The following is a 24315-nucleotide window of genomic DNA, read 5'->3' on the forward strand; positions in this document are numbered from 1 at the left end:
CAATCGCAAGTTGTCACTATCGATTGTTCGACCTCAATAGATAACGAGTAATGGCAAAAATGGTATTTTTATAGTACTACCGTACGGTCACACTGTCATGGATGTAAACAAGTGGCAAATCACGAATGGTGCGCGGAATTCTGTTGAAAATAAGCAAAAATGTCGGAGTTTAATCGAATATTCAGTGATATAAAGTTGCGATTCGCAACAAATATTAAGTGGACGCAGGTTGAAGACTTCCTTAGCGAGTATGAGAGTGACGAGGAGACACAACGCAAAGCCAGAGAATTTTGGGTTCTGCCAATGTGCAGACAACAACCACAAGATCAAGATGATCAACTACAAGCGCTGCGGGAATTATCCAATTGTATTCGTGCTATCAGATCCAGTGATATTGAGAATCAATCGGGCTACGACATTACCTTTGACAATTGGTCAGAAATTGTGGACATTTCACCGGGAGACTATTTGGCTTATATTTATGCTCTTGCCAGTTTGGCGACATTACCACAGCACACGCTAAATGCTGCCATTGCGCCTTTAAATACTCATATCAATATTCAACTGGCGCTCAATGCGGTTAGCACATATCTGCTAACGTTGACTATTCCGGGCGCCAAAAGTTATGGCGTCTTCGATGAGGGTGTCATTGAGCATTGCCTGAAGGTTTTTCGATTGCTGGAGCAGCAAGCTTCCACAGATGTGCGGTCAAGCACCATGAGCATACTATTTTTATCCATCTGCGATGATCTGAAACTGGTATTTCGTTATGTGCACTTCAAAGATCACAGGAAACCGCGTGACGATATCATAAAATGTTTGCTGCAACTGGTGTATAACAGTTTTCGCAAGGGTTATACAAACTCATGTAAGTAATAGCGTTATACCACGCACGTGCTTAGCTTGTAAGTTCTTATATTCTCCGCTACTCATGCAGGGTATCTCGTAGTTGAGCGCTCTATCATTTTAATAGCACACAATATTTTGTATTGCATTTCGTTTAAAAATTTTCTTTTATTAATATACATACTAATGGGAAAGTAATTCGAAATCAAATATCACTAAAAGGGCGCATATCTTATAACTTCACAAATCACGCACATCTCTAGTAAATTATCGCCACTATGTGTGCACACTGGCTGGCTAGTGGTAGCCGGTGAAAGCGCATATGTGGACACACTGGCCCCAAACAGCTGCTAAAGTTATACAAACAGTTGTGTGTTTAACTAAAACAACCATAAATTTAACTACAAAATTGCATAAAACTGTAGCTATCAATGCTGCGCACATTTGGCTCACTACGCGTGCAGTGTCAACAACTTCTGCGAAGCACGAAATATGGTTGTCCTGTCAAACCACAACAGCAGCGACTAGAGCTGCAACCATGCCGCTTAAAAGCAACGCAAGGCGCTGGAAGAGGACGAGGAGGCAGCGATGCTGAAGCAGCACGTAAATTGCGAACAAAGTCAACGCTTTACTATATAACAGCTGGCGGAGTGCTAATTGTGGGTCTCAGCTACGCTGCGGTGCCTTTGTATAGCATCTTCTGCCAGGCTTACAGCTATGGAGGCACTACGTCGCAAGGTCACGATGCCGAGAAAGTGGAGCACATGCAAAAGGTGACGAATCGTGTGCTTAAAATACGCTTTAATGCCGACATTGGCTCTTCGATGCGTTGGAACTTTAAGCCACAACAGTATGAGATTAAAGTGGCGCCAGGCGAGACAGCTCTGGCCTTTTACACGGCCCGGAATCCAACTGATAAACCTGTCATAGGCATTAGCACATATAATGTGATACCATTTGAGGCTGGCGCGTATTTCAACAAAATCCAATGTTTCTGCTTCGAGGAGCAAATGCTGAATCCGCACGAGGAAGTTGATATGCCTGTTTTCTTCTACATTGATCCCGAAATAACGCAGGATCCGGCGCTAGAGTTTTGTGACACTATCACACTGTCCTACACGTTCTTTGAGGCCAAGGAGGGCTTGCAGCTAAATTTCCCAAGCTATGTTAAACCGCATACTGCCAAGCAAGCGGCATAAACTGCGCTTGTTTGTAAATAATATTTTTAAATAAAACTGTTGACTTTGAAGTTACCAAGTAATTGACTGTTAAAGGGCAATCGAATCCCGATTGTGATAATTTTAATTCTCAACTGATAGTGACAATTGAGTGCGATTGCAACTGCCGTAATCGATAACTGGAACTGCAGTTTTAGAGTCATAACAACTGCATGCCAGTTTGAGGACAATTGACAACTGGAAGCGATTGCAATTGCCGCAATCGATAGCTGCGACGCAAACAGCTGTTACACTTTAAAGGCGATAAGTTATCGCCAGTCAGGAGCTGATTAAAAACATATGGGTTGGCGTTCATTGTACGCGACCAGAGTTTATAAATAGAATTGAAGATCCGAAGACGCTCACTATAAACAATTGTCCAGCAGCCGCCGCCGCTTCCGTCGATAGTGCGTGCGACCTATTTGAACTGAACTGTGTGATGTGCTTTATGGCATGACGTGGAAATGCGTTTACTAGTGCTTGGATTGCTGGCAACTTGCGCCTTGGCCGCCGGTTTAGCCGAGGATTTAGAGTACGAGAAGCCAACCGTGCTGTTAACGTTACTTGTGCGCAACAAGGCGCACATATTACCGCTATTCCTCAGTTATGTGGAGAAACTGGATTATCCTAAGAAACGCATAGCCATTTGGTAAGCAACAAAACTGATAGATTGAGATGTCGCTCTAATAAAAGAATTATCAGGTTGCGCTGTGATCACAGCAGCGATGACAGCAGTCAATTGTTGCAGCAATGGCTTCGCAAGTCTGGCGATCTTTATCACAGCATCAACTACGGCTTCGATGATGATGATGCCACGTCGAGTTATGAGAATGAAACCTCCATTTATGATTGGCCGGTGTCGCGTTTCAAGCATGTGATTGCACTGAAAGAGCAAGCGTTGCAATATGCACGCGATATTTGGGCCGATTACATATTCTTTTTGGACGCCGATGTGCTTCTAACATCGCCACAGGCACTGACAGCGTTAACTCGTCTCCAGTTGCCGATTGTGGCGCCCATGTTGCACTCGGAGGGACTCTACTCGAATTTCTGGTGCGGCATGACGGAGGATTATTACTATCAACGCACCGATGAGTACAAGGAGATCTACCACAGTCGCAAAGTTGGTGTCTATGAGGTGCCAGTGGTGCACACAGCTGTGCTCATCGATATGAACTATGCTGGAGCACGTTATCTCACCTTTGATCGCGAGAAACTGCAGCAAATGCAGCAAGAGTCCGAACAGCAGCCGGTTTATAATGGACCCGTCGATGACATCATTGTGTTTGCCATCTCAGCAAATACTTCAGGCGTCCCATTGCGTGTGTCCAATGAAATCGCATTTGGCTATTTAATGCAACCACTGGAAACCACAGATTCGCTGGAACACGATCTGCAGCAGGTGATAAACTTGCGTGCCAATATGGTGCATGATTTGGGCGCTGTGCCGCCGCTACTCAAATACTTTGAACGGCTTGTGGAATTGCCAACAAAATCGAAACTCAATTTTGATGAGATTTTCATGATCAATTTGCTGCGGCGCCCGGAGCGACGTGAGAAAATGGAGCGTTTATTCGATGAAATTGGTCTGGATGTGCAGCACTTTGCTGCAGTGGATGGCAAGGAATTGGATGCACAACGTGTGCAGCAGATGGGCATTAGTTTTCTCCCCGGCTACGAGGATCCGTATCATCATCGCCCCATGACAATGGGTGAAATTGGTTGTTTTCTCAGCCATTATCGCATTTGGCAGCAGATTGTGCAGCGTCAGCTGAAGCAAGTACTCATACTCGAGGATGATATACGCTTCGAGCCGTACTTTAGATCGAATGTGCTGCGTGTACTCGAGCAGGCGGAGCAAACGCCGTACGATCTCATCTACTTGGGACGCAAGCGTTTGAAGGATGAGAATGAACCGTGGGTGGAGGGCACCGATAATCTGGTGCACGTTGGCTACTCCTATTGGACACTGGCCTATGTGATTACGCTGCAGGGCGCCGAGAAGCTGTTGGCTGTCAAGCCACTGGAGAAACTCATACCGGTCGATGAGTTCTTGCCCATCATGTTTGATCGGCATCCGCAAAAAGATTGGAGCGCAGCCTTTGAGCCGCGTGATCTAATTGCATTCAGCGCTGCTCCTTTGCTGCTTTATCCCACTCACTATACGGGTGAATCGGGCTATATTTCGGATACGGAAGATTCGAAGCAAGTGGAGACAACAGCGGCGGATGCCGATGAGCCGCAACCGAAGAGCGATCGTCAGCAAATCTTTGCCAATGAGCCAATGCTCGGCGAGAGCAGCAATGTGAATGCTGGGTTGCCTCAGTTGAACGCTGGCAAAATCCACCAGGAGCTCTAATTACTCTCTTTTTAATAGACATATATATGTATGTGCAAGCAATTTTCCATATAATGCCAAATTTATTAGACTAAGTGTAAGCGTAAAACTCGCTGCCAACATGTGCCTTGTAACAATTTAGTGTTAAGACAAACAGAAATCTCCAATGACCACCAAAAATCAAACTTATTAAACTAATCAAACTACTTGACGAACAATTAAAACTAAGATACTTGATATTCTAATTTTAAAATTAATATACAATTTAACCAAGATCTTAAGTTAACTTTTTTTCTGTTAATGATAATATTTGACTGCTTCACAACATTTTTTTTATTTCATATTCCTGATAAAGAACTTAATTATCTTAAGTTTTCCCCCAATTACAAAACAATTTGATACTGCTGTACACCTTTTATTTTATTGAATATTTTAACGACTATAAAACTGTAATCACTTAAGTGCTATGCACCCCTATAAAAAAGTCAGCTTCTTTAACCCATGGCGCTCTTCATGAACAACTTCTTGATAGGCGGTAGATTCTCAGTCAACTGCAGTCCCAGACTGCGCAACAAAACCACAGGACTCAACTGCGTGCTGTACAGCGAATGCAGTCCATGAACTCCAATCATGATGGGAACATTCCTGGCCAGACTCTTGCGTTCGTATTTAATGAGATGTTGGGAGTCGCCCAGCTTGAAGCCAGCATAAGCGCCAGCGGCCAAAGTGTCCACCAGCTCACGCACATCACCAAAGCCCAAGTTGACGCCTTGCCCAGCCAGCGGATGAATGCGATGAGCAGCATCGCCTACCAAGGCGGCGCCGTTGCACACATACGACGAGGCATGCAGGAAACCCAATGGGAAGGTTGCTCTTGTGCGTTCCTGAACGCCACAAACTCGCGGCGGATACTGTCGCTGATGCTGCGATCCCTGATGACCAAAGAAGGCATTCAACGCTTGCAGTGCTTTATCGGCCACCTCCAGACGTGGATATTGACGACAAAACGCCTCATTCAAGGCATCCACAAACTCCGACGGCTGCATGGCGAGCAATTGACGAGCATGCGGCACTGTTGTGCTCCAGACCAGCGAGCTTTGCTTATCGCTCAGCGGTAACAACGCAACCGGACCGGAAGGCAGAAAACGTTGCCAGGCCACCGAATTGTCGCAGCCCTCCTCGATGTTCAGGTCCACATTCGCCACCAGACTCATGCGATCGTAGTTGAACGCCAAGACATCGACGCCCATTTGTTTGCGCACCACAGAGTTGGCGCCATCAGCGCCAATGAGCAAATCACACGAGAAGCTGCGTCCATCCTGTAGCTGGACACGTGTATTGTGCTCACCAGATTTGCCCGGTAGGCTAACGCATTGTATGCGGGCCTTGTTTAACACCTTGTAGTTGGGAGCCGCGTCTCGAATGCGAGCGTAAGCCGCATCTATAATCAGATTGTTCTCAATGATGCAGGCCACATCGCTGGCAAAGTTGTCGTGCTGGAAATGAATCAAGGCATCGCTGTTGGCATCCCACACCTGCATCTGCTTGACCGGCTTGCAGCGCGCTTTCTCTATGTGTGTCCAACAATCTATCGCCTTGAACAGTTCTATGGAGCTTTGACTGATGGCTGAGACACGATTGTGGAAGGGAGCGCTGGCACTGAAACCTTTGAATTCAGGTGCAGCTTCTAGGAGGAGTACTTTCTTGTCCGCCAGCGTGCGGTTCTTGCTCAATGCAGCGGCAAGCGTTGTGCCCACCATGCCGCCGCCGCCAATAATGATATCATAGTGTTCCTCAGCCGGCGTGGATGCTGTTTCTGTGGCTAGCAGGCGCTTGACAAGGCTGCGCACTTGTGAGGCTGCCACAGAGGCTCCTTTCGGCCGCAGCATTAGCAACATGTGTCGAATTTTTTTAAATGTTTCGAAATTTCACAATAAAAACTGGTAATATTGCCAATACTTTGTTATCGTTCGTAAGAAGTTCGTTAGAGACGGCACACTTATCGTGATTGCTGGCAAATATCGTAACAGCTCATACTGCGTATCGTTTAGTTGCGTGTTATCGATTCTACGCTACAGTTTTAGAGTCGACAACTTACTGATTCTTTTTTTTTTAAGATGTGGTTGTGGTCTACAGTAATTTATAACTACAATAAATATATTTATGCTAAACTTATAATAAATGTGATCGTGATCGGGGCATTTTCTACAGTTATGCGTTAAGAGCGGTCGCATCTATCGATACCAATTTCCGTTACAAATTCTGAAAAGCAATTTTATTTGTTTTGTAGGCGCCAGTCAGATGCATCAGCGATGCTTTGAAATCTTCGATGAGATTGCCAACGAACATAATGGCGATGTGCTGGAGACGCTGATGTTAATCATGTCCCAGAGTTTTCATATGCATAGTTTTCCGGAAAATGCAAAACCCGGTGGAGCTCAAAGCATTGGTCACATTTCCGATTGGTTTATTATGCTGCTGGAAAAGTATCCCGACATAATAGCCAAAGTCCTGAGCAAATACATCGAGTGTGTGGTCACGAATCCCATACGAGAGGTAAGTGAACTTTAATCAATTTATAAGCATTTGAAATAACCATTTATTATTTTATAGTGGAAAGCTGTTGATGAGAAAGTTGCCATTGGCTATGCAGCCAAATATGATGCAGCGCTCTATGCCAAATGCAATCAATCCTGCTCAGACATTTTAAAGGAATCAATTAAAGCAGACGATGCTGTGAGCATACAAATACGCACGCTGGAGCTAATCGAACGCATACTGCAGCAGGAGACGCATGTGGAGTGGAGTATCTTTCGACACGATGTGTCCACAAAGCCTAGAGAGGTGACTTTGATCGCCGAGACCATCAAAAGCCTCGATGATAGAACGTTTACGGTGCGCAGAAAAGCCAGCCAGGTGCTCAATTTATCCTTGAAGCAGGGATCACCCACCACAATGCGCATACTTAACGAATGCCTTAGTTTTGTGCAATACAGCGATGAGAGTAGTGCTTCAAACCCTCGCGCTAGGCAGCTAAGCATGGAGAAACCACCTGTGGTGCATTATGCCTACAGCTTTGAAGGATACGAGGAATTAGAGCCGCTGGTCAAGCAAACACCACAAATCATCTACGAACGTTTCGTGGACTCCAACAACGGTTTGGCCCGATGCTCCGGCATTGCGCTGTTGGAGCGTCTGGCGTTGACGAATCAACGCATCATCTATGACACGAATTTTGAACGTGAGTTTGCTTGCTTTGCCGTGGACTCGCTGTCCTCGGTACGGAAGGCAGCGCTGGAGAGTCTAGACACCATGCTGCAGTCCTATTGCAATTGCACTATACTCATTGGTCTCTATTGTCGCCTCTGGCCCTGCTTGCTTAGCGATGAGGATATGGCACTCCAAAAGCTAGCAATGCAGGTGAGTTAAAGTTGAAGCCATGACCTGAAGTCATGCTAATTCTTTTAATAATTTCATAATTTTTTTGTACAGAGCTTCAATCGCATTGTGTTGCTGAACATCAAACCGTTGGAGTACATTAATGAGCCAAAGAATCGCTTGCCCTGGCGCATTCTAGCCACTTTGTTGGCCGTTCAGCCACGCAATTATTTGCAAGAGCGACTGACATTGCTGCTGCAGACCGAAAACTTCGTGACGTGAGTAATAAAATATTGCCCTGTCCAAATTATCGACTAATTAATTTTACTTGCAGTCCGCATCTGGTGAACACAATCATATCGTATCTGCCCACTTCAATGGCCACCGAGGCTTGGGCACTGCTTGTGTTTATTTCCAGTCGTATTACCAACAACTTGGATGCACTTATTACCACCTTTAATAGCTTGTCGTCGTACAACATGAAGTCGAATCAGTTGCTTGCACTCGAACTGATTATTTATTGCCTGCGTAACTTTTCCAAGTCCGCGCTCAATAGACTCTTCACACGTCTGCTGTCCGCTTTGAGGTCGGGAAGCATCTGGTTGGCTTTGGTAACGCCAGCAGTGCATGTGCTAAATCATATCGATCGCTTGTCGCACAGTCAGGCACCGCAGGACAGCAACCTGGCGGAGAATTGGCAAGTGCAGCTACTGGACGATGTCACTGAAGCCATTCGGAAATCAATGAATCATTTTCAGGAGGAGCACATAGCCATGGCATCACTGCTTGGCACTTATACAGAACTCATTTCAAAGTCAGAACAACAGCGTGTAGACAATCAAATTAGCAAGTTCGTTGTCAAATATTTGCAGTTGTGCTTAAAGCTGAAAGAGTCCAGTTTCGATACGGATAACGAACGCAATCTCAACTGGATGGTTGTCATCGCTGGTCGCCTCTCCCTGCGTGATCACAGGCTGGCGCATCGATTGTCTGCCATTTATGGACAAATATTGAGTAAAAACGATCGGCCGCAATTGATAAATAGCACATTGATTGGCATGAACGATTTGGGCAAGAAATATCCATCGATTCTGGAGAGCAACATGAAGTGCATACTCGTCAAACTCTATTCAAAGTTTGCCACAACTCGTGTGCGTACCTACAGATGTGTCAAGGATGTGATACTGGCAGGAAACATTAAGCTAAAGGGACCCATACTCATCTCACTCCTGGCCGGCCTGGTTGATGAGAGTGCTGAGGTGGCACGCGAGGCGGATGCATTTTTCATACGCTATAAGAAGCTGTATGACAAGATGTTGTTCCATCACTGCATTAAGGAGTGTCCCTTTGATTTCAATGATCAAACTTTCCTAAAAGGCTCAACACGACTCGATTCCAGCTTTCAGTCGCGTCTGAAAGGCGCTGAAAGAGCGAAAAGCAGACGACTCATTTACAATCATATCATTGGCTCACTGGATGAGAATACGTTGCTGTTGTACTTTGGACAGCTTAAGCTATTGGCTGGTAAGCGACAAACAACGCACAGACTAAATTTAGTAGCTTTAATTAATATTTATTTTATCAGAGAAAACAAAAGACGCTGAATTTATCAAATCGCCGGGTGCCTTGGATGTTGTTATCGACATGTTATTCATAATGCGCCGTATTTGTTCGTGCACCAAGGCGAAAGGACAACAACAGGGCGGCGGCCAAGCTGAAGGCGGCAGTGAGGAGGCAACTATTGAAGAGGAGCCATTACCAGCGCCTGTGGAGCAGCTGCCAACGACAAGTGCAGCGGCTACGGCGCCAGCAAAAGGTCGTGGACGCGGACGTGCTCGTGATAATGGCGAAGAACCGGTACGTTATTCTATATAATTTCTTTAAGCTCGCTTCTAATCCCTTTTATTCAGTTGAAGCAACTGGAGCGCTGTTTACGTTATGTGCCCGAGACGCACAATAATCTGAGCGGCGTGATGAATTCGGAGCAGCGTTTTCAATTTGATAAGTTCTGCCGGGCCATGACTATGCGTTTCTCCAACTACACGGATTTTGCCCAACCAGCAAAGTTCTGGCAGAAGTATAAACAGTCCAAGACCACTGGTAAACCGAAGGCTAAACGCCGCCGCCTTAATGATAGCCGCACCCTTGAGATGGACGACGATGATGAGCAGTCGGAGTCGGAGAACAGTGATGGAGATAGTGACTCTGAAATGCCGCTAGATCGTCATACATTAACAAACCCTACAGTGGGTGACGTGCAACCTGACGGTGGCTTCGATGTATTGGCAACGGAGCTTATTTTCCAACAGCATCTATGAGATACATCCGTTTACAATGAATCTGAATATAGACTGATTTACACAACTTCAATTGCAGTTAGTTTATTATTAATAGGTTATTATGTCTTAAAGACCTTTAAAATAGTTTGCAGATTGCGTGAAAATTCGTGGCACACTAATTGTCCCACATGCAGTTCATTGAAACCAAAGTCCTCAGCTTCTAAGGCTTGGATCACCACGCAATCGAGCAGTGCCGCATTGATGGGTGGATTCAGGACATTGACATCTCTTGGCGGTGCTGACATTGAATTGATTGTAGGCTGCACAGCCTGCGATTTCTTTGTCTGCACACTGATATTCGGCGGCGGCAGCGTAATGATGGTATCCAAGTCCACCTCTGACAACTGAATGGCAGTAGTCGCCGGCAGTTGCGGCACAACAATTCTCTGTTGCTGCTGCTGTACGGTGTAAGTCACTGGGCCAGGTGCTGGCTTCAGGGGGATGTTGGTGCTTTCCTTCACCGCAGTCGCAGCTGCTTTGGCACTAAGCGACACAGCACGTTCCCGTTTCACAGTTTGTGCTGATTTCTTGGGTGGCGTTTCCGTTGCAACGCGTTCCTCCGTATTGCGGCAGCCTGGAGACGAAAATGTAAGCATAGACATGGGAGATAAAAGCTTCAACTGGGAGTCTTACCAATGCACTTGCAATAGATGGAGCAGGTGGTCATCGATTGATAGCAATCGCAGTAGTTTTTAATGCATTGCGAACGTTTGCAGCAGCATCCTTTGGGATTCTGCTGCTTAACCTGTCGCTTTACGGGTTTCTTGAAGCTATTATTAAAGGATGTTGAATGCGACATAATTACAGTTCTGACAGTTCCGATTACTTTGTGTTATTTTTACGTCTAATGACAAAATGACAGGTAACAAGAAAGGAAACAGGATACAATTGCCTGTTGACAAAGTGAAAACGGAAAACATCGCTTGTCAAATTTCCGCTTGTCTCTTCAATTAGTAAAACCAACATAATTTTCGCGTAATGACTTTTCAATAACCGTTACGGAAGTGTTGAGAAATGCTCGTTAAAAAGACATTTAAACCGTTTTGTTTTTTTTTGTTTGTGCCTTTGATCAATATATAATAAATATTTTGTAGCACTATTTAATCTATTAAAGCTTAGATAAAGTAATTACAATTTGTTATATGTTGTACTTGTAATAAAGATAAAATTTGTTTAGTACCTTTCGTTTAACAAGTGGTAATATTCACGTTTTAACAAATTATTTAGTTGTTGCTACATTCTTGCTCTATATAAACTCGAATATGTATGTAATATGTATACATAATATGGCATGGCATGATATTGTTGTTGTTTCCGTTATTTTCAATACTTATCGAAAAGCTAAAAAAATGTTTAATAATCTGGCTCTGAAGCCCTAGTTAAGAAAAAGTTAATTGCATTTAGTTTTGTTGTTTTTTTAGTATACTAGTGTTAACACTACCTAAGAGTATATATTGCTTGCACTTTACATAGTTTTTTTATGTTTTTGTTTGGCAGATACATAGATAATTGTATTGTTTGCTATATAGGCAGATTATGAGTATGAGAAGACTGGACTTATTTAACAGTTTTTAAGAAAGTAATTTCGTGGCATGCAATTTTCGATTTGCTTTTAAAGTAAACGCACACACTTTGCCCACATCCTCGGGGTAAGGCAACAGTTTGATTCTCGTCGATATGAATTCCCCCCGATCAGATCAATTCACTCATCCCCTCAACATATTGTATTGTTGAGCAGCTCATAACAGTTTTGAGCAACTCCAGCTGCCTCCTGACGTGTCTTTAAGAAGTTGCCCACCCAATGTGCGGTTAAATCCAAATACTTGGTCTTCGATCCCGGATTGTAATCGAGGAAACCAGCACGTGGCACCACCTCCTCAATCTGACTGCCGTCGGGCCAATTATTATAGCTGGCAATGCTGATGAAGCCCACATGATTGAGTATCGCTGTGCGCCAAGCAACGCCATAGTACTATAAATAAAAAAAAACGAACAATTATTAAATTAAAGTTCTGGTGAATGAGGCAGTTGCTCCACTTACGCGTCCGTTGCTGCGATGTCGTTGTATGTCGCCGTGCCGCGGAAATTTATTACGCTCCGCAAAGCCGGGACCAACTGTCGGCACAAACAGCATCTTGTAGGACAGTGCATACGACTTGAGATATGACCAATTCTTCCAGGTGCTGGCAAAGACGGCTCCATTGCTGGGCAGCTTGCTGTAGAAGCCATCGAAGCATAGACGTCGCAGCACATCCGCATGGCTTTTAAGTCTGTGTAAGAAATAAAGTATTTTAATTACAGTTGATATATAGATTGTCAATACTCACCTGATGTGTCCTATGAAGAAAGCATCCAGCACACTCCGCAGTCCACCTGCTTCCTCTTTTCCCGGCGGCTTCGACAGCGCTGTGATGTGACACATCTGACGACCCAAACTCTCACTCAGTTTGTAGGCATTGCTGACATAGAGGACAGGCATCAATGCGGCACGAGATTGGCTCCATACGCGATAGAACCCAGGCAACTCCACATATGTGGCTATGTCCTGCAGCTGTTGACGCAAATACTCCACGGTTCGATTCCCAGCCACGCTCAGTTCAAAGGTGACGCTCAGATTGTGCTGCGGGGCCAGCTCAATGATTTGATGCAGTAGCGCTGGATCTGTGGGCTTGCTATAGCTCAGGATGAGCACTCCAATGCCACAGCTGCGTATGTTCTCAAAGTGCTGACCCAGAAGCTTGGCACTTGGCTTATACAGCCCTAGCGCTGGGTAGAAGGCGGTGTTTAGAATCTTCACGGGCTTTGGCGTGGTCAACGGCAGTGCCACCTCATTGGGATGCTCGGGCGCTGGCAATGGTGGTTTCTTGGACTTGTACCACGGTACGGGAGCTGTGTAGAAAATGTGCACAGCTGTCGCCAGTGCATCCAACGTTGTGCGTGCCTGTTCCGCTTCAGCGTCGCGTTGCTGTTGTTGCTTCAGCTGCTGCAGGCGATTCTGCATAATGCGTGACTTGATCTTTTGCTCATCATATTTCTCCGGCACTATGACACCATGTTCACGTTGTGGTTGCAGCAATGCTGCCGCCACATCCCGCGGCTGCTGTTGTTGCTGCTGCTGCTCCGATTGCGGTTGATAGGCACGTGCTATGAAACGTTCGTCCAGCAAACGCTCCACATTCGAGCCACTCGTCGCCGACGAGGAACCCAGCAAAATGATGCAGGTAATTACGATGAGAGCCACAATGGTCACCAACAACAGTATCTTGACCTTGCGTCGCGTTTTCACATATTTTTTGAGCAGCATTTTGTTTTCGTTAATATTTTTCACATTGTTGTGCCTTCTTATCGTTGCGTCTGCTCTGCTTCAGCTTCTTTGCTACTGTCCACCCCCCAAAACAGAAAAAGGAAACCCCCAACCCCGTCCCGGGTTAGTCTACAACATGCCCAGCAATTGCCGGAAACTCGGAATGCTTTGCGCATGTCCCAAAACGGACGTGCAGACTTCCAAAAAAATAACCCCTTTTTCCTTTACATAACAAAACATCATATTTTGTGGGTTTGTCTTTGTACGTCAACATTATGGTTTTTGGATTGTATTTTATTTAGTTATAAAGTAGAGTTTATAAAAATGTATGAATGCATTCTTGTCATATGCATATATTTTCAATTCTTAGCGTCCCTCGACTAAAAAAGAAAAACATTCTCGTTAGCTTAGAGTTAATTGAATTTATCGTAAGAACTTACTGTATGTAGAGAGATCAATTTCTTCGGGCAGTTCGCTGATGTTGACATCAAAACGATCCTGCACCTCATTCAGTGTCTTGGCATCGTTCTCATCGGAGACAAAGGTAATGGCCAGGCCTTTGGTACCGAAACGTCCAGCACGTGCCACTCGATGCAGATAGGTATCCGAATCCTCGGGCATGTCGTAGTTGAACACAATATTGACACGCTCAATATCCATGCCGCGACCAAAAAGATTTGTGGCCACCAAAATGCGCTTCTGGAAATCCTTGAATTGCTGATAACGATTCAAACGCTCATCCTGATTCATGCCACGATGAATGCCAATCGCAGGGAAATTCTGCTCAGTCAGCAGTTGTGCAAGTGCCACACAACGTTGCACCGACTTGACAAATATGACAACCTACAAAAAGAGAAAATATCTTAGTATAACAATCATCAAATTAATTCACATCGTGGGCAAGTGTTACTTGATTGAATTCGAGCACATCGAGTAGTTCGAACAGCTTCTTGTTCTTCTCGTTCTCCTTGAGGTTGACATAATGCTGCTGCAGGCCGTGCAACGTTAGTTTGGCTTCATCGTCCACATACACTTCCATGGGCTATTTTAAAAATATTAGGAAATTTATGTGATATTTTATAGGAAACATAATTAAAATTGACATGATTGCAAAAGAAATGCAACTTAAGCTAAGGTACGCCTACAAATTCTACATACGGCCACGCTATTTTTTAACCATCATCATCAACTATTCTCGTATCGTATTTAATGTTGTTGTTTGGATGTCATTGTGCGGCGTGCTGCACTGCTGTGTGTGCCCCATTATCGTCAATATGCCCCCAAAGGCTGTGCGGCAAGTAGCAATCGCTCCATGCGGACATCAGACGTTTTTTCGGAGTATCGTTTTGAGTGTGTGTGACTTGAGGTTCAGTTGCTTATCATTGTGTGTTGATTGCGATTCCTTTTTGCATTTTCTTTCTTTGTTATAGCAGGTTGTTTTATATATTGCGAATGTATTTAACACGTTTAACCATTTAGAAAATGGTTTTAAGAGGTTATGTACGAGATTTTGATTTTTTTATACGCACAAAGCGTGTTTTACGTTTGTAGTGTTCGCGTTTAACCATTTAGAAAATGGTTCTGGCAGTGATCAGAATGAGGATTTTCATATATTTGTTATGCACGTTAAAGTGCCCAAGCATCGTTTACAATTAACGCGTTTAACCATTTTGGAATATGGTGGTTTGGAATTCAACGAGCAGGAAATCGATATCGTTTAATGAGTAATGGACATTTAAATTGAATTGATTCGCGTTCAACCATTTTGAAGGGAATATAGTGTGATGACAGCTGCTTTTGAAATTGATTACGATTGGCGGCGTGCGACGCGATTTGGTAACAGATTATTATAGCTAATGGTCGTAAGAGTAGTGGTAGTAGTAGTAGTAGTGCGACGAAGATATTTACATCTTGCATAAACTTTTTGCAAACAGGACGTATCTCTTTGCTCAAAGTAGCCGAGAACATCATAACTTGTTTGCCGTGTGGTGTGCTACGGAAAATCTCCTGCACATCGCGACGCATGTCTGCAAAAAAGAATATAATATATTATTATTTGTGACTTTGAAATCATTGCAATAGATAAGCGTACCCAGTTGCTCCAACATCTTGTCGCATTCGTCCAGAACAAAGTGCTTCAAGTGCTTCAGGTTCAACTTCTTGTTGCGAATCAATGCCAAAATGCGTCCTGGTGTGCCGACAACAATGTGCGGCGTACCGTTCTTCAACGTCTCTTCGTCCTTTTGAATCGCCAGACCGCCAAAGAACACAGCAACCTAAAAGAACCTTAATTAGTAACTAATTCTAAAAACAGAACTGTTTCTATAGCAAACCTACCTTGACTGTTGGCATATATTTGGAGAAGCGCTCGTACTCCTTGCTAATTTGGAATGCCAGCTCGCGAGTGTGGCACATGACCAAGACGTGACAAGTGTTATTATCGGAGGGTTCCAGTTGCTGCAATGTCGCAAGCACAAACACCGCAGTTTTGCCCATACCGGACTTGGCCTGGCATAAAATATCCATGCCAAGTACAGCTTGAGGAATGCACTCATGCTGAACTGTAAATGAAGTATTTCATCATAAATAATTGTGCGTACACAACTGTACACAATTTCACTTACCTTCGGATGGATGCTCGAAACCGCAGTCAACAATTGCACGCAATATTTCCGGTTTCAGCAAAAAGTCACGGAAGCCCGAACTGTGTATGGAGACATAAGTTCCCTTAACGTCTTTCTTTGGTGCCTCTTGCGTCTCAACCGCAGTGGTCTCGTTCTGCTCCTCATCCTCGTAATCGAGAAGATCGTCATTATCGGCCATTTTTTGTTCTTTTGTCTGTGTTTTCTACGCAGATGAAAATTACAATTCTGGGCGAAAAGAAAAATGGCTTTTTGTAAAATTACAGGCGTTTGTATGTGTGTGTCATAAATGCCGCGTTTTTATGCGCCAAACCGGCGTATGTTTTCCGCCATCTTGTTTTTCACCACCGTGAATCTTGGATACACTTCGTAATTGCACAACTACACGAAATTGCAATTGCATTTCTTTGTTTTCGTACAAATTGTAGTAGTCTTTCACACTGCTTACCTTTTGCAAGAATTCTTTATTATTGTTTAAAGAAAATTACTGTCGCTTTACAACGATCAGAGAAAAAACGAGACAACGTTAATGTGACGACGAAATTGCACAGCGTGACCGCAAGTGACTTTACAAAATATGCTGTTTATACGACTTGATTTAAATTATGCTTGATATGGTCACACTAAAATCGTAATTTTCTACGGCCCGTTAAGTAGTCTTTTCGATCTCCAATATTCGATAAGGTTAAAAAAAAGAATACGAAATTGTAAAATAGCGTTGAGGTAAATTAAAATTGCAACCCAAAATTACAACCTATAACTTATGTCCGATAGTTACATTTTGGAAGCTAAATATATATGTAAATTATAAGGTGAGCACAGAGATGTTATATTTTCTTTTTGTATTAACAGGACTAAGAATTTATTTTTATTACCTACTAGTTTTAAAAATAATCAATCAAACAGCTATGCAAGCGCGTATAGTTTGAAACATGTAACTTAACAAGGTGTAACCATTTTATTATTATTATTTTTTTTTTTTTGTATTTTAAGTTACCACCAGACCTGTAACCATTTTACATTTTGTTGTCGTAAAATAGTGCATTTTGTATCAAAACTTGCGGTAACACTCTGCACGCGGAGCGTCAGTTTTACTCAAGAGAAAAATTTTAACGTCGGCCGCGTTTTTCGTCGGTAATAAAGAATTTTTGGATATAGTGGAGTTTTCGATTAAATATTAGTGCAAACGTAAGTTTTCTAAATAACTACAGCTATAGCTTTTTCGCGAAATATATTGAAAATGTGCAAGTGGCCCTGTTTCCCTCCCAAAAAGAAAAGGTCTCAGTGACAAGTCTCCCCCCTGCAGCCTGTAATAAAATGCCGACATGAAATGGCAAATTGTGAATTAAAATCGCCATATTGTGCAATTGCAAGCGGCAAATTTCAATGCAACTAATGCCATGCATTGCTTATAAAGAGCTGTGTTATGGTATACAGCATAATTTCTATACATTTCGTTGCCGCACCCGCCTATATTTGTTACCCTACGCCTCCCATAAACAAAACGCCGCACAAAAAAGTCACTCGAATTGTTTTTTCATTCGTTCGCTTTAGTACAGTCGCTTGAGTGAAAATCTGTGTGGTAACGTGTTTGTGCTCTGAGAGCGCGAATGAGTGAGTGAGCGTGCTGCAGAGTAAACTCGTTTCGCTTTCGTTTTGTGTTTGCCTCGCTCTCTTCCGCATGTTTCGAGTTTGAGTAGTTTTTGTTATTTTTTTTGTATTTCATTTCAACATTTCTGTTCTGTTTGGAATTTTATCAGGCCCAAAAGCAAAACGATTGCGCGCAAAAATATCTCGAGCTGAGAGAGCATATTAAAACGTATTAAGGTCAGTTAAAAATGAGTTAAATATTTATTAGCTGACTTGAAATTAATTTATGTATATTTTTTTGTCGTCATAAACAGAAAGCTGCAAAACAAGAAAAATGTCAACTAAATCCCGACGCGCTGGCACCGCGACGCCGCAGCCCGGCAGCACTTCAACCCCGCTGCCACCAACTGCTCCGCCGCAACATCAATCGTCGCAGTCGCAGTCTCAACAGGCGAACAGCCCATTGAGCCCCACGCGCCATTCGCGCCTCGTGGAGAAGGTCGAGCTGCAGAATCTAAACGATCGTCTGGCCTGTTACATCGATCGTGTGCGCAACTTGGAGACGGAGAACTCGCGCCTCAGCATCGAGGTGCAGACAACACGTGACACCGTCACCCGTGAGACGACCAACATTAAGAACATTTATGAGACGGAACTGATCGAGGCACGTCGGCTGCTCGACGAAACTTCACGGGAACGCGCCAAACTCGAGATCGATACGAAACGCTTGTGGGAGGAGAACGAAGAGTTGACTGCGCGTCTGGACAAAAAGACCAAGGAATGCAGCGCTGCTGAGGGTGAGTTCTAATACTAACATAAATCATGGCATTCCCAATAAACAACCCTATTTTTCCGTCCCTCCAGCTAATGCCCGCATTTATGAGTCGCGCGCCAATGAGCTAAGCAATAAATTCAATCAAGCCAACACCGATCGCAAAAAGGCTGTCGATGAGTTGAACGAGGTGCTCAAGGAGCTGGACCGTTTGCGCAAGCAGCTGGATGATACACGCAAGAATCTCGAGCAAGAGACACTGGCACGCGTTGATCTCGAGAACAACATACAGAGTCTGCGCGAAGAGCTCTCTCTGAAGGATCAAGTGCATGTCCAGGAGATTAACGAATCGCGTCGCATTCGCCAAACCGAATACAGCGAGATTGATGGACGTCTGTCCTCGGAATATGAGGCTAAACTGCAACAATCGTTGCACGAATTGCGCAGTCAATACGAGGAGCAGATGCGCAACAATCGCGATGACATTGAATCGCTGTATGAGGCCAAGATACGTAGTCTGCAGGATGCCGCTTCGCGTACTCACAACTCGACGCACAAGTCCATCGAGGAACTGCGCAATTCACGCATTCGCATCGAGGGCTTGAATGCCAAGATCAACGACTTGGAGTCCACTAATGCTGTGTTGAATGCGCGCATTCGCGAGCTGGAACAGCAGTTGGACAATGATCGCGAACGTCACGGCCATGACATTGCACTGCTCGAGAAGGAGCTGCATCGTTTGCGTGAAGAGATGGCACTGCAGCTGCAAGAATACCAGGATCTGATGGACATTAAAGTCTCACTCGATCTCGAGATTGCTGCCTACGACAAGCTACTGGTGGGCGAGGAGGCGCGTTTGAATATTACGCCAGCCAACACTGCGACTGTACAGTCGTTCAGCCAATCGTTGCGCAGCTCACGTGCCACACCCTCTCGACGCACCCCGTCTGGGGCACTGAAGCGTAAGCGCGCCGTTGTCGATGAGTCGGAAGATCGCAGTCTCTCCGACTTCTATATCACTTCCAGTGCCAAGAGCAATGTGGAGATCAAAGAGATCGATCCAGAGGGCAACTACGTTAAGCTGTACAACAAGGGCAACGAGGAGGTTGCCATTGGTGGCTGGCAGCTGCAGCGCTCGCTCAACGAAGGTGGCCCAGCCACCACCTACAAGTTCCATCGTTCGGTGAAAATCGAACCAAATGCCACTGTCACCGTTTGGTCCTCGGACTCGAGGGCCACACACGAGCCGCCATCGAACATTGTGATGAAGCAGCAGAAATGGATGGTGGGCGACATCACAAAGACGGTGCTATTGAATGCCGATGGCGAATCGGTGGCGAACTATGAGCGATTGAAGCGTACGGTCTCCACACATGTGTCCTCCTCGCGTCTCAGTCGTCGACGCAGCATTAGCGCTGTTGATGGCAACGAGCAGCTGTATCATCAACAGGGTGAACCCAATCGGACCGATGAGAAGTGCTCGCTTATGTAAGAGAGCGGAGAGAGAAGAGCGCTCTACGATAATAATTAAAACAAACAGCAGCCAGATTAACACATAGAGAACAACAACCGACAGTTAAAAGTATCCAGCGTTAAGGTTAAGCAATCCAATTTTTGTGGCTACCCTAAACAGAAGACTTAATTTAATTTATTCATAGTTTGTCAACCCACCCTGCCATTGGAGGCAGTTTAACGATTTACATGTATTTCAAAATTTCTTTCACGTTTCATTTCTTTTTCCCTTGTTCCGTTTCGTGTTCTTTTCAAAATGACAAATATCAAAAACAAAAAAATTTATTAACTATTAACGTTACGTGTTTCACATTCAAAATCAAAGTTATTCACTTCCAAATTCATACCTGCTAAAACTAATAATAATAAGCTTGTAAACTTTATTTGGTATGTTTATAATTATAATGTGTTCCTTCATACACTCTACGATTATACAACCACATAGAATTTACAAAAAAAAAAAACTATATTTTCCGTTCTTTTTACTTTGTCCGTTCAAAATGCTTTGGAAATGCTGAAAAAGGAAACGCAGCATTTTCGATGCATTTGTGTGACCCCAATTATATCAACCAACAAATAAAAAACAAAAGAGAAAATACATTTATATATATAGAAATATAGTTTTGTAAGCAGAATTAAACATACGACGAGAGCTCATGTTAAACTAAACAATAAAATACAACTTAAACTACACAAAAACACCCACATGTAAGCTCCTTAACCATACCGCGTATGTATAATAAAATTAAGTCTATATTTTGTACCAAGCAGAGAATATAAAAATACAATTCTATATAACAACAACTATGTATATCAGCAGCAAACAATTTGGAAAAAAGAAAAAGATTTCCTCAAAGCACGCGCATAAATGTTTTTAGAGGAGAAGCCTGCAATATATTTTTAAAACGATTCATATTCTTAGGACAAATCTCCGTTCTCTTTCCCGACGTTGGCTGGTGCTCGTTAGAATCTTTTTTTTTTTGTATTTGGACAATTTTTTTCGGGGCGCTGAACCGGTTTTTCCCTGTAACCCAACTAGAAAGCAACTCAACAAGAGCAACGATACAAAGTGTTTTATTGTGTGGGTGTGGTCATGTCCAGAACTAAACTAAACTACAAACAAAATATGAAATTAAATTTTATAATTAAGAATGTAATTGCTAAATAAATAATAAAAACAAAATGTTTCATAAAGTTGGGCAGTGTAGTTATTGAAAATATTCCGATATTGTGCTTTACGTGCTTACGTGTTTGTTCTCTCTCACTCTTCTATGTTGAGTTATTTTTGGACTTTATTTATTCTGTGAGTGAGTGCGTGTGTGTGCATGTGCTTGTGACTCTTGAATTCCGCTCAATTATGCTCTTGACCGGTTATAAACAGTCTGGCAACGCCGCAGCGGCATAATTCACTCAAACAGGCCACTCACTCAAACTCAAACGGATAGCGGCAAGTTCATTCAACCAGTTGTCGCGCTGCATGTGTTGTTTTTTTTTGTGTTTTAATCATCTGTGTGGTTCTGTTGTGGTTGCAGCTAAACTGTCACTTTAACTGATAATGTAGGTTTAATCGTTGTATTGGCAAATATGCGCGCGATAACGTTAAAGTATATCAAAGTTACAATTGTACACAAGCGTTAACTAGTATGCTTGGCATTGGCTGCAGCTCTGCTTATTATTACTCTCTTTATCGCAACAAAGAGCGCGACAAGAGCTAATCGCGTTTTGTGCATACATATATGTAGTATAGTGTATATAAATTGGCAGCCAAATTAAAGCGTCATCCACAGCTCGTCGTCTCGCCAGTCTCGAACTCAACGCGAACGCTCCAAGTTGACCGCTAGCAATTTTTTTTTGCTCTCCAGCTGCGCGATATTCACTGCCTTTTGTTGTTGTAGTTGTTGCTGCGGCTGCAGTCTGTTCGTTAAGTATTGTCAAGCGCTTCGTTAACATTGCTAAGGTGAGTAACTTGACGACCGTCAAGCGTCCTCCTTCAAGTACAAAGCTGCGAACTGTAGAGAGCGAAAGTGATGTAGCTGTCAGCTATGTACAGTGCACATTCGACATGAGGGTCAATTGAAACTAATTAACGAAAAGTGAAAAAGTAAATTCATGTTTTATTAATTCCAACTTGGAACTAAATTCAAACTTAAATTATTAATAGTCAATATACATATTAAATCACAATTTCAATGATGAATTAGTACTTGTCGTACATAATTATTAGCTTATTGATTAACCATATCGAGCGTGCACTGTTAATGTACTGAACTTTTATCAATGGATTGCCACCCATTGTGTTGTGTTTACGAGCAAGCTAGAAATATAAACACTACTCTGCTTGATCTAATCAGACCTTATCTACAATCTTTTTCAGTACTGTAATACATTTAAATTCCAAATTTCAATATGCGTTTAATCATTTTGGAGACGAGCGATTCGGTTGGCAAGTGGGCTGCCAAGTATGTGGCCAAACGCATTAATGACTTCAATCCGGGACCGAATAAGTGAGATCATATCATTCCACTTCAGATATGGCTTATCTACAATAATTGTAATTACTTTCGTTTGGCAGATACTTTGTGCTGGGCTTGCCCACGGGCAGCACACCATTGGGCATGTATAGGGAACTGATTGAGTTCCACAAGCAGGGAAAGGTATCCTTCCAATATGTCAAAACCTTCAACATGGACGAATATGTGGGTGAGTAGTTTAAGCTTTTCACCCATTTAAATTTGAAACTAATCATCAAGTTTATTTGCAGGACTTCCGCGCGATCATCACGAGAGCTATCACTACTTCATGTGGCACAACTTCTTCAAGCACATCGACATTGAGCCCGCAAATGTTCATATCTTGGATGGCAATGCACCCGATTTAGTCGCCGAGTGCAATAAATTCGAGGAACAGATCAAGGAAGCCGGCGGCGTCGAGTTGTTCATTGGTGGCATTGGACCCGATGGTCACATAGCATTCAATGAGCCTGGTTCATCGCTGGTCTCTCGCACACGTGTCAAAACTCTGGCCCAGGATACACTCGAGGCGAATGCGCGGTTCTTTGACAACGATATGAGCAAAGTGCCCAAGCAGGCGCTTACTGTGGGTGTTGGCACTGTGATGGACTCGAATGAGGTGATGATTCTGATCACTGGCGCCCACAAAGCCTTCGCTCTGTACAAAGCCATCGAGGAGGGCGTCAATCATATGTGGACAGTTAGTGCATTCCAACAGCATGCGAATACACTGATGATCTGTGATGAGGATGCCACGCTGGAGCTGCGTGTCAAGACGGTTAAATACTTCAAGGTAGCTACGCGGGCTTAGTTGATTGTTCAGGCTTATGAGACCTACGGTTTAGGGTTAAGATTTAGCTTGTAGAGGTGCTGGATTAGTTGGCTGTATTACTAACCTGTTAGATGGTAGCGCGGTACACTTACAACATGGTTTATATGGTTTGGTTTTAAGGATTGCAGACCATCTGGCTAATTATTGGATAATAATTTCGCAGGGCATTCTAAGAGATACACACGAAGGCGACTCTCAGGAAGGTTACACGAACTTCAAATGTAATGTATAACCAAAGATGGTTGTGTCCCCTATTCTATATAATTTAATGTTTAAGAGAGTTATAGCTTAATTGTATTCATAGTCAGAAATCAATATTTCAATGATGATATAATGTTTATGGTCTGACAGAGTTATAGAATTATATACAAGCATATAAAACTGTAATGCAACTTTAATCTTTTTGAGCTCATTTTCAGATGGTTAAAGCAAATGAAACTTAAGAAATTCAAGAAAATTCAAGAACTGCAATCAAGACTAATTGTATCACTTATCGATTTGACCATCCTAAAAGTAAAAGAACTGTTTTTGTTAAATCAAAAAGAGCATTTAAGTATATTTTTTTTGTTATTATTTTTATTTGTTATTACTTGTAGTGTATAAAAAATGAAAATTGTGACTAAATACTAAAATATGCTTAAAACTAGATTGTTATGAAAATCATGCTATTATCTGCTTATCAGACTGTTAAGTTGATTAACAGCAGGAAGCAAATATTGAGAGCACTCGTAGCTTATATTAAGTGAAATGATTTGTATCAGAGTTAGTTTACTCATACGTCAAGTGATTCTTATACTATGTAATGTTAACCACATTTTGTAGACTGTTTTTTCGATGTTAATAATTTTGTATCGTTTGCAGAGCCTTATGGATGTTCATGCCAAGCTAATTGAACAGCAGAAGACGTAGCGCAAGGATGTGATGTGTGCTCTCAAGCAGGACGGATGATGGCTGGATGATGATATACTTATCTTACTTTAGGAAACACTGTGCATTGTATATGTTTTGTTAATGTGTGTGTATAAAGAACTTCCT

At 43.1% G+C, this 24315-nt stretch overlaps 9 protein-coding genes across 10 annotated transcripts; 5 read left to right on the plus strand and 4 right to left on the minus strand.

Moving 5' to 3' along the window:
- Positions 1-53: 53 nt before the first annotated feature.
- Positions 54-10152, plus strand: LOC117565628 (uncharacterized). The gene is made up of 7 exons (XM_034244838.2): positions 54-868; positions 6692-6957; positions 7015-7821; positions 7894-8057; positions 8114-9303; positions 9365-9636; positions 9690-10152. The coding sequence occupies exons 1-7, from the start codon at positions 160-162 to the stop codon at positions 10095-10097; spliced, it is 3816 nt and encodes a 1271-aa protein (XP_034100729.1). The 5' UTR covers positions 54-159; the 3' UTR covers positions 10098-10152.
- Positions 1161-2078, plus strand: LOC117565633 (cytochrome c oxidase assembly protein COX11, mitochondrial). Its single transcript, XM_034244843.2, has one exon. The coding sequence runs from the start codon at positions 1278-1280 to the stop codon at positions 2043-2045; it is 768 nt and encodes a 255-aa protein (XP_034100734.1). The 5' UTR covers positions 1161-1277; the 3' UTR covers positions 2046-2078.
- LOC117565630 (glycosyltransferase 25 family member) lies at positions 2362-4679 on the plus strand. Its single transcript, XM_034244840.2, has 2 exons — positions 2362-2712; positions 2766-4679. The coding sequence occupies exons 1-2, from the start codon at positions 2528-2530 to the stop codon at positions 4420-4422; spliced, it is 1842 nt and encodes a 613-aa protein (XP_034100731.1). The 5' UTR covers positions 2362-2527; the 3' UTR covers positions 4423-4679.
- LOC117565631 (ubiquinone biosynthesis monooxygenase COQ6, mitochondrial) lies at positions 4896-6385 on the minus strand. The gene has a single exon (XM_034244841.2). The coding sequence runs from the start codon at positions 6297-6299 to the stop codon at positions 4896-4898; it is 1404 nt and encodes a 467-aa protein (XP_034100732.1). The 5' UTR covers positions 6300-6385.
- Positions 10151-11008, minus strand: LOC117565638 (uncharacterized). Its single transcript, XM_034244847.2, has 2 exons — positions 10752-11008; positions 10151-10692 (listed from the first exon to the last, which is right to left on the minus strand). The coding sequence occupies exons 1-2, from the start codon at positions 10915-10917 to the stop codon at positions 10178-10180; spliced, it is 681 nt and encodes a 226-aa protein (XP_034100738.1). The 5' UTR covers positions 10918-11008; the 3' UTR covers positions 10151-10177.
- Positions 11009-11039: 31 nt separating this feature from the next.
- On the minus strand, positions 11040-13501 carry LOC117565637 (glycoprotein endo-alpha-1,2-mannosidase). The gene is made up of 3 exons (XM_034244846.2): positions 12446-13501; positions 12160-12388; positions 11040-12090 (listed from the first exon to the last, which is right to left on the minus strand). Exons 1-3 carry the CDS (start codon positions 13420-13422, stop codon positions 11833-11835), a joined length of 1464 nt encoding a protein of 487 aa, XP_034100737.1. The 5' UTR covers positions 13423-13501; the 3' UTR covers positions 11040-11832.
- Positions 13502-13695: 194 nt separating this feature from the next.
- Positions 13696-16632, minus strand: LOC117563739 (ATP-dependent RNA helicase WM6). The gene is made up of 8 exons (XM_034242218.2): positions 16513-16632; positions 16047-16292; positions 15760-15983; positions 15515-15698; positions 15331-15449; positions 14333-14464; positions 13863-14265; positions 13696-13802 (listed from the first exon to the last, which is right to left on the minus strand). Exons 2-8 carry the CDS (start codon positions 16243-16245, stop codon positions 13789-13791), a joined length of 1275 nt encoding a protein of 424 aa, XP_034098109.1. The 5' UTR covers positions 16246-16292; positions 16513-16632; the 3' UTR covers positions 13696-13788.
- A 472-nt stretch (positions 16633-17104) lies between these two features.
- LOC117563738 (lamin Dm0) lies at positions 17105-21130 on the plus strand. The gene is made up of 4 exons (XM_034242217.2): positions 17105-17252; positions 17825-17891; positions 17969-18451; positions 18519-21130. The coding sequence occupies exons 3-4, from the start codon at positions 17989-17991 to the stop codon at positions 19916-19918; spliced, it is 1863 nt and encodes a 620-aa protein (XP_034098108.1). The 5' UTR covers positions 17105-17252; positions 17825-17891; positions 17969-17988; the 3' UTR covers positions 19919-21130.
- Positions 21131-21715: 585 nt separating this feature from the next.
- On the plus strand, positions 21716-24311 carry LOC117565170 (glucosamine-6-phosphate isomerase). Of its 2 annotated transcripts, XM_034244159.2 has the most exons (6): positions 21716-21895; positions 22313-22442; positions 22511-22638; positions 22700-23241; positions 23444-23501; positions 24142-24238. In XM_034244159.2, coding segments are annotated over exons 2-6 (828 nt in total). In that variant the 5' UTR covers positions 21716-21895; positions 22313-22344; the 3' UTR covers positions 24144-24238. The 2 variants fall into 2 exon arrangements, with proteins under 2 accessions (XP_034100050.1, XP_034100051.1); XM_034244160.2 differs by lacking the exon at positions 23444-23501 and having other exon boundaries at positions 21719-21895; positions 24142-24311.
- The last annotated feature ends 4 nt before the right edge of the window (positions 24312-24315 follow it).

The sequence above is a fragment of the Drosophila albomicans genome, chromosome 2L (assembly GCF_009650485.2).
Source record: "Drosophila albomicans strain 15112-1751.03 chromosome 2L, ASM965048v2, whole genome shotgun sequence".
Taxonomy (NCBI): Eukaryota; Metazoa; Arthropoda; class Insecta; order Diptera; family Drosophilidae; genus Drosophila; species Drosophila albomicans.